We start from the raw sequence: 15,602 nt of genomic DNA, 5'->3' as shown, positions 1-15,602 counted from the left end.
AAAAAAAGAATTAATGGAATTATGTATCCAAAGCACATGGATGAATAATGATTAATTGGTAGATTAGTGAAATCAAATGAAAACTGAGAGTTAACGAGGATTTTTATCACTTTAAAAGAGAAAGAAACTCTTTAGGTGGTTTCAGACCGCCTCGAAGTTCGTCAGTTCCAGGTATTTCGATCAGAAAATACCAAGTATTTTGGTAATCTGAAAGCAAACTAGGCATAATCTCCCAAAAAGAAAATACCCCCTAAATAGTAGGTACTTGGCGAAATTACGAGAACTTTCGCGGGGATTTTTCCAAGGTCGCAGGTATTTTGGCGATGTGAAAGCAAATTACGGGAACTTTAAGCCCAGCGCGTCGTTGGGCGCGGGAGCTGTGGGTGGCTGCTGGGCTAGTGATTTTGAATCTCGCGCCTTGCCTGCTTATCAGACCATACTATGCGCATGCTCGTAACTTCAGTAACTTATCCCGAAGGGTATGTTTCGGGGCAGTGTGAATGCAGGAATAATTAATGGGTATTTTTTAGCCGAAAACAGTTCCCATAATTTAACGGGGATTCTCGTGATCGAGGCGGTTTGAAACCACCTTTTGATTCATAAATGGTGTTTAGTACCCTGCAGTCAACCATGAGTGACATCACAGTTAGGATGCATTGAGCGCAATAGTAAAATGAATGTAATGAATTATGCTAATGCTATGCTGTGATATGACCTCCATTTTGAATTGCCTTACATCTAAAAAATACCATGTTCCATCATTCCTTGATATTTCTTTTATGATGTTCAATAATCAATGTGACCCAGAAAAAAAACCACCCAGGATTCTCAGCCAGTTTCCAGTGTGGGCAAATGACATTTTACTTACATAACCATAATCTTTATGTTCTCTTTAAATCAATACGAGAATGATATCACATTGGATGCATAGAGTAAAGGCCTTTAACAATTGCTTGTGTGATCGTTGGCGATCATTTAGTCACAATATATGTTGCACACAATCTGTAAACAGTTGCACCATCAATTGTGCAAGGGGTTATGTAAAATACTTTGAAATTTCAAAGTCATAATCATGTCAGGATTCATTAAGGATATGTTAACCTTCCTTGTGTTCAAAAGGATAGCACATGAGCATTACTTTAGTGTTCTTTGTAATATTTTTCTTTAACTAAATCTCCAAACAGGAGTCGATACAGAGATTCACATGGGAGTTTTGCACAAATAGTTTGTGACAGGTCTCATTTTTACAACTTGTAAAACTGCAATTGGTGATTGATAAACTTAGTATTTGATCTCAAATTGTGAAGAGATTTAGTGGATTAGTATTTTCTCTGATAACGGATTTCTTTTTTTTCTCAGAAAAACTGTTTTTCAATGTATCTCAAGCACATTTTTTTAAATGTTAGGTTGATACCATAACATAGCATAAGTTCATTAACCTGGAATGGCCTGTGATCTTCATATTATTACCTGAATTAAAAGCAACTCCCATTGCTGCTGAGCTTTTGACAGTCTTGAATTTATGGGGCTAATGAGATTGATCGATTGATTGATTTACAACATTAGTTGGACTGAACTCCACATTTTATATTTGGTGGCAAAATAATCCAGTGAGAATGCTCATTTTGCAAACGAATTCAGTCAGATTTATTTCAAATATTTTTGTTACTTGCTTAATAGTGGAATGAGAGAAATTTGACATATATAATACATATGGAAGTAAAAGATATATATTTCTTTATGCAAGGATGCTGGTATGTCATCTCGATACTGGACTAGCAAACAACACTATATCAAGTTCAAACAAAGCAAACAAGTAAACAACCCAAAAATCACATTGATGTTAAGTCATTTTACATGTAAGACTGATATTACCTTTGGTATTTTTTTTTTAAGGATTAATAGAATGCAAATTTATTCATACTCGTGTAAGCTGGACAGACGGATGGATATAGCACAAGTCGTTAAAGGTCACAAAATCTATCGAAAGGTAACAAAAAGAATAAATGTCCACATTTTATTTTAAGAAGTATAATAGATCACTCAAATCTTAACCCAGAACTGCATGACCTATCAGTCAAGGTGATTTCCAAGTTAAAAAAACAGTATTATTTTTTATATATTTTCTATCAATCCCCATCACCTTGTTTTCCTATGGCTATGACCCATATCCAACATGTTTGTCTCCTTCAGAAAATTCAATTTGTTTACTGTTATTAGAACAGGTGTAAGATTTCCCCTACAGGGAATCACGGAATCCTCTTTTAGCATTCATGTCAACAAATGTCAGCAACCCAGGTTATACGATTTTAGAGGTTATGAAACTCCTTGGGGATACTGACCCACTGCCTTTACCCTGGTCTTCAAATATCAATGTCAATGCAGGCAGCCTCCTTCTATTACCAGTATTGTTCTTCACAATCCAGATGCTTATCTGCAGATGCTGTATTTTGGCTTGTAAGGATTCTATCTTGGGGTCACAAATTGTTGATTAAATCCACTTTCAACATCTTAAACAATGAATTCCCACATGAGAAAGTTTTTTTCATCTTCCTAAAACGAATGATGACTTCTGTAGCATTTTTCTTTGAAATACAAGCTCAGACAAAGAGATAACTCTAAAAGTTGAGTATGATGTAGAAACCAGATGATTTTGAATCATTTTCCAAGAGCTCTCATCTGCCAGGTGACTTCACTCACTTTTCAATAGCTTATAACGCTTCTAAAGTATGTTCCTTTCATCCTGTGTCAGTCGTTAAATCAGTCACATGTATCAAGTTTTGATCTTCATCTGTCTCTTGTGTAACTTCAAGCTCAACACTATCCACCTGCAATACAAAAGGGATAAATTACAACTTGGGTCTAAATAAAATGACGATAATCAACTTCACCCAAATCAAATCAAAACATTTCCATATTGATTCAAAATAAAACAGAAATGTATTTGCTAGTCAAAGATTTTAACTTTCAATAAATCATAAACAATCAATGAAATATATAGCTTCTTGATCCCTGTAGGGAGGCAATCAAGCATATCATTTTTTGATGTGCTGTGCATCATAAAACCTTACTATCGGGATTGACAGAATCAGGGTCTAGGCAACTGTGATCTATCTGGCAGATTGAAAAACAGGATCTTGGGAACTATATAGACAGAGAGAAAGCATGGAGGCTTGCAAACTGAAATCGAGGTCCAAAAAAAAAGGGGTCGTCAAAGCGGCAAGTCCAAGTACCACACTGTACAAGAGCCCCCCTTCTTTTCTTGTCCTTGATGTAAATATATCTTAACAACAGGGCAATTCAAAGTGAGCATGACCCCTGGTGTGTTCCCTATGTGTTTGAGGTCAAATAAATTTTAAAGATATTAATGTCAAGGTAATTGCAAACTACTTTTGCCTTCATTTTTTTTCTAATTCAAATCATACAAAATAAAACACTTGAAACCACCAAAAAGAAATATTATAGGCTGTCAAATCAGACCCACCCCCTTCAGTAATTAATCTTTCACCATTCTCTTTTAAGGCTAGGCCTTATACAGTGTAGTTTATTACTTATTCTGTTCATATATCTTTAAAACAAAATGCAGTCTTTGAAATCTTGTCTCATTGTTCACATTGTCAGTTATCAACTGCCCACAAAACAATATCCTTAAGCTCATCCCAATATCTGTAAATTCATAAAAGTGGTAGCATAATATTCTGCCAAATTCATGGTCCTAGCAAGTACTAATTTTCTTCAGAACTTCTTGATTAAAATCTTATTTTCAGTGCATACCTGATTGACTATCTCCTCACTTGTTACAATACATATATTTTCTCCATCTAATTCACTTCCAGGGTCCAGTGTTATTGACATAGGTACAGTAGTCGAAGGCGATGCTGGAGAGGCAGTGTTCAAATTAACTGGACTAATGTCTGTCTTATTTCCCCCGGTTACAATGGTAATCACCTTGTTTGTGCCAGGATTTACAACCTGAAAATATAAGAAGTTGGACAATCAGATTAAATTAGCTAAAAATCTAAGAAATAATGCAATGTCAATAAATATAAGACTATCATGCTAGTACAAATGCAGATTGTCAAGTTCAAGCAAGCACAACTATTAAATATCATCAACTTCACTTCAGTAGTTTACATCAATTGTAGCAAACTGGATATTAAGCAAGAAATCCCATACTAAAAGTACAAAAAAAGATATATATAAAAAAAAATACATATTCAAACTATTGACCATTTTATCAAAACATGCCGAAGGATGCATAATTCATTAAATTTCTACAAAAGTGCCAGCAAGCTGACTGCCACAAAATGTATGTGGCTATAGTACTATTAAAGAGATACATAATGCATATATCTCGAGAAGACAGGGCACTCAATTTCTTTTTTTTTTTTGAGGGGGGGGGGCAACGATGTATCTACTATAAACAGCAAATCATTGCATTGTGATGATTTCATAAATTCTTTTTCATTGAAGAGTTCTGAACAGGTAGGCCTCTGTTATATCAGGCTATAGATATATGTATATCACAATACCCTTGTTACAAAAGTACTGTCCTACCTTAATCCAAAAGGGCTTTAAGTTATTTGTCCATCATGTTCTTAATTTCAAGCTGATTGTAAAAGCAGACTTCTCCAGGTCTTGAAACTATTTAAGGTTTGGCAACAAATCAAGGTTGGCCCATTTCAATGTCAAATGAAAAATTGTTGCATTTGCGATAGATCTCGAACTTTGGAAAGAAAAAGAGCCAAATGGTGAGACTCATTTGACCCTCCCCCTTTTCACGTCACTATTACAGCTGAAAGGACTAGATCACTCTAGAATCAATATTTTCTAAGATGTTACATGTAGGTTTGCAATAAGGCCATGAAAGTAAGTTGATCTCCGAGAAAGAAGGGTATAGATTGGGGTCCACGAAATCCACATGCTGGTTATGTAGACAGCAGTGTTGTTAATTTCCATTTGCATTTGCATACATGTCTACTGAGTGTAGAATGTTGCTAACACACACATAACGTTCTATAGAGTTATTGATTCACCCAAATACATTCAGAATTTACATTAGATTCTGCAAGAATACATATCATATCTTGAAATTAACTCGCTGATTTTAGATGCTTTGCAAAGATGTGTGACATGGTTCAGTCTCGAGAACACATTTTTTTTGTCTTTTTTTTGTCCATATGTTGAAGGTGAGCTATGTCAGCATACATGTACTGCAGTGAATGACCCTCCCCCCCCCCCCACCACTACCCAGTGTCCCAAAGGAATCATATTTTGTTTTGTTCACCAATTCGTAAAAATTCACCTATTGTAAAAAAATGTACCGGAGTGCATGAAACATCTGCATTCAATCAAATGGGCATTATCATTAAATCATGAAAACTGCATGAATATAAACATTTATTTTAGAGTGAATCATGTTGCTCACCTCAATGTCAAATAACTTTAATAAAATGTCAGGAAATCAGATTTGGCCAAAAAATAAAATTCTACATGTCTCAGATTCTATCCTACATGTACATATCTGGTTTAAAATAATATAGCAATGAGTGCTTACTTCAAGCTGTAAGCCTTTAAAAACAAATTTGTGGTAAATATATTCCCAGCAAAACATAGATTGTAATCTCAGCGACTGAATGTAATCACATGTTAATGTTCCTAGATGCGATTGATTTTGATGTTAGACATGTATCCCTAAGGTAATGGCCTAATGTATTTCTTGACTGCATAACACTATTCTGTCATTCCATATATCATGCGCCACTTCATTCTCTAATTTCCCTTTTCAATAATAGAGAACAAACTCTTATGCTACATGTATATCCTCCTCATTGTTTGTGTGACATTCTACCTTGAAATGAAATGGTAGTTCAGAGTTTAAACCAAAAACATAGTCCCATCCATGGTCACCAATAGATTCAAGGTTACCACAAATCAAATCAATGTCAGCCTCTATATCTTTGAAGAACAAGTGAGCCAACAGGATAATTTTAAGTAAACATAATGTAAGCTACCCCCTCCCTTTTTTCCCCACACTCTCTCTCTCTGTCTCTCTCTCTTCCCCTCAAACTCATCAGATCATTGTCCAAATAAATCTAGATCATAGGCAAGGATTTGGACAATCTTTAAAAAATGTTTATTTATTATTCTAATCTGGTTCTTTCTCTTTTGAAAGGAGTAAGCCCTATGCTATTTCATTTTTTAAATTGGGTTTTAAATCATGGTCATGCAGGTTGGACATGCTAGGTCAGATAGACCTACAGCTGATTACTTATAATTAAATTTACACAAATTTGACCAGCTGCAAGCCTGGGTCAAGCAATCAAACCAGTGGAAATTGGAAAAATACTTATTTAAAGTGCAAATACTGGGTTCATATTCTTCATATCGAACAGTCCTACATGTGTCAAAGCCTAAAGATTTAACCTAAACTCTTTTCCCATGATCAAAACAGACACACAAATTAAGTCCACTGCTTAAACTTCATTATTCTCCAGATGGTACTATACATGTAACTATATAGCAGCCTGCTGATCTGCTCATATATCAATATATGAATTAATATTTTCCTAAGTTATATATATTGAAACACTTCTCTGATTTATCTGATCTTGGAGATACATATATTACTCCACTTCAGACAATATAATAAGACTTTAGATAAAGGTCTAGGGTTTCAACCTCAAGTGTAATCACACCAAATACTTTAAATTAATGTGCAGTGCAAGTCTATGCACAAATGCCAAGAAAAAACACTATTCCTTGGTGTTAGTTTCATAATTTTCCTAAAAACCTATAAAACCATGGTAATCAGAAAAGCAATTTAGGGTGTGTTCAATGTCGGTTTCCAAATTAAATCAGAAACATGGATCATGATTGAAAACATGATTACAATTCAATGTCATCTATTCCCGGTCGTAAAAGTAAGTGTCTGTCAAATCACGATTCGGAGGAAAATCATACGTTGAAAAAGATGCTTTTGTAAACGCGATCAGCTCAAATTTACAACCTTGAGCATCGCGAATGCGACATGGAACACAAGTGCATTTTGAAACGTCTTTAAATTTGCTCTCGCAGAAGCCTACACAAACAATTGCCGTTACTGACCTTTGCGCTAACGAAAGCGGGATATTTAAAGATGATCAACATAAAAATTTAAACTGCTTTATATTTTCGACACTGAACGGTGCACTGCTGATCGTGTTTGTGTTCGGTGGTATGGAATTCAAGTTTTTAATCATGATTCATATTGCTGTTTAAATTTGAAAACTGACATTGAACACACCCTTAGATGCAGGACTTCCAGGATTTGTTGGCCTCTTACCCAAGTGAGAGTCAAGGAAATCCATTCAATTATGATAAGCTATGAAAAAAGGATTGACGGAGGCTGGATTCTATTCAATTATGACCCAATTGAAGGTGACAGCAGATCATGCTGCGTCAGACACCTACAAAAATAATGGCCAAAAGTTTGACCTAGTAAGGTATGTCAGTTTAGGATTCTGTAGACTGTTGTCGAAGGGGAGGGTACCTGGGCCCGTATTAAAAAAAAACAGATAAGCATGCCTAAGTTGAAAAGGGCTTTGTCTTATTTTTTGCTAAGAATTTTGTCTGAGAATTCTGCTATTTTTTTGCATGTCTAACTCTAAGACAGATTTAGGATGTATGGCTAAGTTCAGGGATGCCACTAGGTGTCCTCCAAAAATACTGAAACTTATCGTGGGCCGGGACAGTGGTCAAGAAAACAAAATTAAGGGGGGTCCAACTTAAATTTTGGGATGGACATAGGTAAAATATATATTTTTTTTTTTGGGGGAGGACCAAATGACTTTTTACCTGTTTGTGATTGATGACCTTCAAGTCGAGATTTGAAAAACTGACGGTAGTTAGTTCTTGTGTGTTTCTCATAGAACGCTAGACCAAAAACTGATCAGTCTCTGTATTTTGGTTGTTCAGCTGAACTGCGTTTTCTCACGAACCAATAAACATGGACTGAAGAGTTGTTGGCCCATAAGTAAAGACAACGTTATCAGCGAACCTCCGGCTCGCAAAGCGGGATGGAGCTCCCTGGGCCATGGCTAGCTGATACGGGTACGTAACCCAAGGAGCTCCAGCCCGCTTCCCGTGCTGGAGCTCCCTGCTGGGTTCCGTATCAGCATGCGGCAGTAACGTTAACTAGATCTAACATTCAGCGGAAACCCGATTTTCAGATCGTTTTTTGGTACATAAAATGTTACATTATCAAAAAATAATTACATCCAAACTTACGAGAAAATATATAAAATTCAGAAACATCGTACCTTAGACCGCAGTTACCGTAATTCCTTTCAAATGATGATCAAAACTTAGTCATCCTCGATTTTTTCCGTTGGTAATAGTAAGTTGCCATCTTGGGTGACGTCATCATCTTTACAGACGTATTTACCAGTCGCTATTATATCGGGATTCGTGCCGCTGCTTTGCGCTTGTCTATGGTTTGGAAGGATATCGAGAATTCAAATAAAAAAGCCTTGATAAAAGCATAAGTCAATGAACGTAGTGGGCAGTGCGCGCGTTTATAAATTATGTACTGCATAAAAAGCAATATCTCAGGGAAATATCTCTCACTCGGTCGATCGACATGCATCACAATCGAGAGAGATAGGGGGAAAAAAGGAGGACTTTCCGATTTTTTTTTAATATGTACACAAAAACAGGAAAAGTCGGAAATACGGAAATAAGACGGATAGCAGGAAAAAAGCCGGAATTCCGTATAAATACGGAAAAGTGGCATCCCTGTAAGTTACTTTTCTTATATTACTGAGCCTGTATTCAATAAATACACACGGCTAAAAATTTTCCCAAGCTCTAAAGGGGAATCCAACTCAAATAAAAAATTGTGTTTAGAGGAAAAAGAAAAATCAGACAAGTTGATATAAAGTTTGAACAATATCGCACATACATGTAGAGTAAGAAAGTTATGAATTGTTACAAGTTGTAAAACTCGGTAAGCACCTGTGGAGACCTCATATTGGCCTCATTTGTGATGCCATAGTGATGTAAGGCAAGAACTACTGGTACTCTCACACTTACTCCAATAAAAATGGCTAAAAAAATTTTTAAAAAATTTACTTCAAATTATATTTTCCTTCATCAGGACATATAATATTATGCTACCTGGGTTATATTTTGATTGCTGCCGCAGGGGAATAGGTACTTTGGAGAAAATCACAAATCCTGATAATTCAAGTTACATGACTTGTGGAAAAGTGGCCCTAGCCCCTTGCCATAATTCACTTACATGTACCCAGTTGCCAATTTGAAATTTCCATAGTCTTAGGGATCTCAATTATAAAGCAGCCATAATTTTCATATTGCTTGTCCGATTTCTTTCAAACTTTCACCATTCTGTTTTTATCATTTTGCTGTTTCCAACGCAACACTTAATGACCAAGGTTAGATTTCCCTTTCAGACAGCTGCAGGGGCCATGTAAAAAAACGTAAAAATGACCACAGAATTGTGATTTTTAACTGTTAGTTGCCATATAGCATATCATGCAGGAAAAATGGCAGCTTCTATCCATTGCCTGTTTTTTTGTGTGTGTGTGCATGACTTTTTGTGAATAATTATATAATATTGACTGGTCTTGAGGGGAACATCAAATATATTTCCAGCAAAAGAAACATATTGGCCCGAGTCTTTAGACAAGGGCAATATGGGTCATTTAAGGGCAAACTCCCCGAAAGAAGAGCCTGTCAATATTTTCATTATCATCCAAATCAGATATCTAGAGCAAAAATCATGATAATGGGGATATTACTTTTAAAAATAGACTTCTATTGTGTCATGTTAATATCGGTCTAGGATCTGCACTTTACCATTATGACATACTTGCAAGCGCTCAGATCTTGCGTTGTCGCTATTATGACATATATTGTTGGTGCACGGATCGATATGAAGCGTATCTCTTTACAAAGGCCCGGATGTGAGACCGAGGAAAATACAAACAATATACCCACCCTCCCGATATTCAGAAAATGTAGGGCAATACGGTTTTGTAAATGACCAGCTCAGATGTCTGATACGGATGATAATAAAGTCTTTGTACTATCACTGGAAAATTTTCACATTTTAATTCACTTTATATCTAACATAGTTGAAAATTATATTCTTTGCCAAAATCTGGTCAGAAGGCCTGCTGATCCAATCTCCATTTTTTGTCTGTGATACCCCCTCGCTTCTTCTCTCTCTTTTAAAAAAATAATTTTCTAAACCTCTTTCTCCACCTTCTATTTATTATCATATCTTTTTTTTTGTAATTCAAATGTTCTAATACCAACAACCATCTCCAAGGCTTCTTCTTCGCCCCCATCACATCTCTCTCTCAACATTTTTGACAGACCTTGCAAGAAAGTGGTAGTACTGTATCAGACTTATTACCCATAGGCACTCCACTTTTCTGTACAGTGTTGTAATTTGGATTCATGCCATTCAACTTCATAATTCTAGATCAATCTATTGATGGCCTCATGGTGTTACAATGATAAGAATTTCTAGGATTCTTGAAAATTGCCAAATAATCATCAGACCTTGAGATGTGACTATCTTTTCCTGTATGGGGTTCGCCAAACACAACTTATTAGATGATCTGTTGATTGGCAGATCACCTTTTAATTTTGTTTAAATTTTCTCCTTTTTTTATCATTTATTCATCTTTTTCCCATTTTCTTGTAACCAATGAAGTTGCATTTCTATGAAGGCATTTTCCTGGAAATTGGCAAACTAGCACATCCTGTTGAAAAAAACATATAAAGCTACATGTGCACACATGGGAGATCAATTAAAGGCAGTATTTTGGGCTAAAAAGCCAAGATGACCTAAATGAAAAAAAAACATTGGTCTGACGAAAAAGTTTTAAATCTTTAAGAGTGTTGGGTATCTCTATATTCATTAGTTATAAAGAAATAAACAGTAAGATAAATGTATGTCAAAAACTAAAATTTCACCGGTGCAACCTGTGAAATTGACCTATAGCCCCTAGCGTAAAAATAAACTCAAGAGGAGGTATTGTGCTGATAGGTCCATATCATACACTGTTCATTATTATTTGGCATCTCAGCAAGTAGGGTATCGTTCCAAACTGCAGGATCTTCAAGTACATACACGTAAACCTCTAAAAAACTTAGTAACCATTATAGTTACAAATTAGAATGTTGTCCATCTAAGTAATTTGATAAGGATTTGGGTCAACTGCGCACATCTCAAATGTAGTTCTCAGCAATCTACATGTACAGTTGATACCAGTATACCTCAACGCAGTTCATTATCATAATTTTTTTCCCACTTCTTTCTTCTTTCACTACTCCGTGTTCACCTCCCCATTTTTTTTCCTCCATCATTTCCAAATTTCTTTCCTTGTAACTCATTCCTCCCACAATGATGAAGGTTATCAAGCTGTGCTGTATGTCATATCCTGCACAGATGCAAAAGGAGTTCAAGATTATGACATTGAAACAACTTTTTTTAATGTCAGTGGTTTCTAATTCAATTTAACTTTGAAAAGCTTCCAATGGTGCCCATTATACAGTCACATGCTAATAAAAAAAATATTGTAAAATTGAACTGAAACCTACATGTAGATTGATTTTAACAATATTCCCCATACATACAGAGTTCTCTACATTTACACCGGCAAAGAGCCACTAAATGCTGCCACTTCCCCACTTCACAATTTATAATTAATTCAGGGAAATCCACCCTTGCTTTTCACATGTTTAAATAATCATTCCATGACTGAGAAGTAACGAAAAGTCTCTTTCTAGTCCTAGCCAAAGAATACTTTCCTGCTTCTTCCCCAGCTTCATTCTCTAAAGGTGGTTTCAAACCGCCTCGATCACAAGAATCCCCGTTAAATTACGAGAACTTTTTTTGGCTAAAAAATACCCATTAATTATTCCTGCATTCACACCGCCCCGAAACGTACCCTTCGGGATAAGTTCCCGAAGTTACGAGCATGCGCAGTATGGTCTGATAAGCAGACAAGGCGCGAGATTCAAATTCACTAGCCCAGCAGCCACCCACGCTGCCGCGCCCAACGACACGCTGGGCTAAAAGTTCCCGTAATTTGCTTTCACATCGCCAAAATACCTGCGACCTTGGAAAAATCCCCGCGAAAGTTCTCGTAATTTCGCCAAGTACCTACTATTTAGCGGGTATTTTCTTTTGGGGGAAATTACGCGTAGTTTGCTTTCACATTACCAAAATACCTGGTATTTTCTGATCGGGGTAAATTTCCCGATCAGAGAATACCTGGAACTGACGAACTTCGAGGCAGTCTGAAACCACCTATAGAGGCATCCTAATTCAGATTCTCCTTGTCAGATGATGACTCAAATTAGCTTTGATGAAAATCAAATCATTTGAGGGTCAAAACTCAATTTGTATTTCTTTCATAAAAATACAATGGGTTGTGGGCTTCTGGCTCAAGAGTGGGTACCTCATATGAGAAAACTTGTATCCATAACAGAGTTATTCCTACCAAATATGGTTAAATCTTGAATGTAAACAAGTGGAATGCCTCTTGCGGCATCACACGATTCAATATAGCAGCAGTGCTGACTTTGAAAACTACTATAAATTACACAAGATGTTCAGTGATACTTGGTTACTCTTATTTCCATGTTTTATGACCAATACACTTACAGAGATGTTGGTAATTCAACAAATACCCCCTAAGTGGCCAAAGTACATTGACCTTTGACCTTGGTCATGTGACCCAAAATGTCACAGGATGTTCAGTGATACTTGATTACTTTTATGTCCAAGTTTTATGAACTAGACCAACAAACTTTCAAAGTTATGGTAATTCAATAAATACCCCCAATTTGGCCAAAGTTCATTGACCCTAAATGACCTTTGACTTTGATCATGTGACCTGAAAATTGCACAGGATTTTCAGTGATACTTGATTAACCTTATGTCTAAGTTTCATGAACTAGGTCCATATATTTTCTAAGTTATGATAACATTTCAAAAACTTAACCTTACTTAAGATTTTGATGTTGATTCCCCAACATGGTCTAAGTTCATTGACCCTAAATGACCTTTGACCTTGTCATGTGACATAAAACTCAGGCAGGATGTTCAGTAATAATTGATTAACCTTATGGGCAAGATTCATGAACTAGCTAGGTCCATATTCTTTCTAAGTTATGCTGTCATTTCAAAAACTTAACCTTAGGTTAAGATTTGATGTTGACGCCGCAGCCGCCGTCGGAAAAATGACGCCTATAGTCTCACTCTGCTATGCAGGTGAGACAAAAATTATTAAAAAATATATTTTAAATATCTATCATTGTTACTAGTTACCCACTGTAAAAATTTTACAGAGGATTTGCTGGAGTAAACAGGAAGGATCCTGACTTGACAGGTAGTGGTGAGTGAAGGTAGGGCATATCTTTATAATGGATGGGAGATATGATTTCATGTCACATTTGACCCTAAATTTCATCATGACTTCATCAAAATGGCATCGGAACTCAGAATTTCCATATTTATGATGTACATGTAATCATGATTATTCAGCTTTGACTCAAGTTCTAACTCCGTAAATATTGGTCAATTTTCACTCAGGTTTTTTATACTGTATGTTGTAGCTAAGAACATACTCTTTCTGATATTTTAGCAATACTATTCATTTTAAGGAACGGATCATCCTGAAAAATGGCAAATTTATAAAGGCATGTAATTTTCGCTCATTTTGCATGCAATCTCTATGGGAAATGACTTTTTCTCAAAACTGGATTCTACATTCCTCTATTTCATGAGCCATATCTCCATTTCTTCTTGTTGGTTTTCTCCGAGCTTTGAGTATGTGGTAGCTGAGATCCTAAGCTATCAGAATATTGTCTCCAATTTCCAACAGATGCCGTGATCATACCTGTATTTCACTTGCAAAATTGGATTTGATATCCCCTAAATTGGCTTACTGTGTACAGTCAATGGGAAACAGTGTAGCTCAATTGGTAGGCATTAGACTTGCGTCTCAAGGGTCCACTGTTCGAACCAAAGGGTGAACATGAGATTTTTTCTTTCTTTTTTTTTTCTTTTCAACATTTCACAAATGGTCCTTTATGACCATTACAAGGTATAAGTTAAAAATATTGCACAATAAAAGAGATTAAAATCCCTTTTTCATATAACATGAACAATGTGTATGACCTACAGCTTTCCACACAACTTTCTCATTTCCCTCTTTTTCAAGAGCATGAAACATGTTCTTTTCATAAAAAAGTTCAGTTTTCTTTATGATGATCATATTGATCTCAATAAACATGGTGATTGTATTCATGATCATGAAAATCAGAGACAGGTCACCTAATTCTTCCTCATGAGGAATCAAAATTCTAGTTCTATTTAGTTTAACATCAAAAAGTACATAACTTTGTCACATTGCCAGCAACATTTGGGCCAACATGCATATCGTGATGATCTCTTCGACTATGACCAAGAAATCTCAGGTGGTGTTAACTTCCCCAAATGCCACAACAGGAAGAACTGTTAACATCCTCCTCCATTCAAATTGCCTGGTAAAGGAAACTAGAGGATTCTGAGATCATTGAACCTCAATAAAACATTTGGTATTGTTTTAGATGACTTGCTCTTCATGCATGGAAGACAACAGATGATCAAAATCCGTGACATACATCCTTTGTTCCTAAAAAACACTCATAAGTTCATTTCCTTTCTAATGGCAACATGAAATCCTTCAAAGACACCATGCACAGACTATATAGGGCACATGAGAGTAATTCATCTGCGCGCAATGTATGCCGGACAGGCGTAAGTAAAGATCACATGACTTTGTTGATTAAAATAATTCATTAAAAATAGATCAAATGTTTGTATATCAAAAGAAAAACGATAGAGATAACGTTATGTTCATACTCTTTCATAATTAAAGCATTTGGGGAGGCTAGACTGCATTTTGTATTTCATTTTTATTATTATTACCCACAATGCAGTTCTGGTTTTTATGGCAATAAACTGGCCGAAATTATGGTTAGTCTTTTTTCAGGCCATTGAGCTGGGCAAGTACCTGATTAACATATCAAGTCTTAATGTACTGTTAATTGTGACTAATGACAGTGAATTAAAGCAAAATCTATCAAGGAATTGATTATTTAATGATTATTTGATGAGCTATGATATAACACGTGAGTGAATGGGGGTCTGTAATACTCATGTGTTCCCTATAGCGCGACTACACTTCTTCACTGTCGTTGCTATGGCTAGGCGTCGTCTGCTAGAAATCGGCGTTGAGAATGCTTCAAACAGTTATAAGCAAAGTGATAGGTTATGTTTAACAACAGTTGATAAGTATGTAACTCTGCATTTAGAGCATTTATCGCTTATGATGCTGAAATGACGCTTTCAAATGTATATCCAATGCTTATTATCATCATGCAGAAATGCGAGTTTCTACGGCCAATAGGAGATCAGATCTGGTTGGTTTGAGAGTGTGAAATGAAATAAGTAGGGGTTTAAAAATGATAATAACTTCTAATTATCATCAGGATTCCTATTTTCAACATTTAGAGAATGCAGAGAAAGAAAGATGAAC

At 35.9% G+C, this 15,602-nt stretch overlaps 1 protein-coding gene across 1 annotated transcript in view; it reads right to left on the bottom strand.

Moving 5' to 3' along the window:
• Positions 1 to 1,171: 1,171 nt before the first annotated feature.
• Positions 1,172 to 15,602, bottom strand: part of LOC121410390 (GA-binding protein subunit beta-1-like) — a 40,976-nt gene continuing 26,545 nt past the window's right edge. The window contains exons 9-10 of the mRNA XM_041602439.1: positions 3,775 to 3,972; positions 1,172 to 2,828 (exon numbers count right to left, since the gene is read on the bottom strand). Coding sequence (XP_041458373.1) covers positions 2,739 to 2,828; positions 3,775 to 3,972 — 288 coding nt within the window. The 3' untranslated portion in view covers positions 1,172 to 2,738. The remainder of the gene's footprint in view (positions 2,829 to 3,774; positions 3,973 to 15,602) is intronic.

The sequence above is a fragment of the Lytechinus variegatus genome, chromosome 3 (assembly GCF_018143015.1).
Source record: "Lytechinus variegatus isolate NC3 chromosome 3, Lvar_3.0, whole genome shotgun sequence".
Taxonomy (NCBI): Eukaryota; Metazoa; Echinodermata; class Echinoidea; order Temnopleuroida; family Toxopneustidae; genus Lytechinus; species Lytechinus variegatus.
Note: the sequence above shows the minus strand (reverse complement) of the source record. Positions and strands in the feature narration are given on the sequence as shown.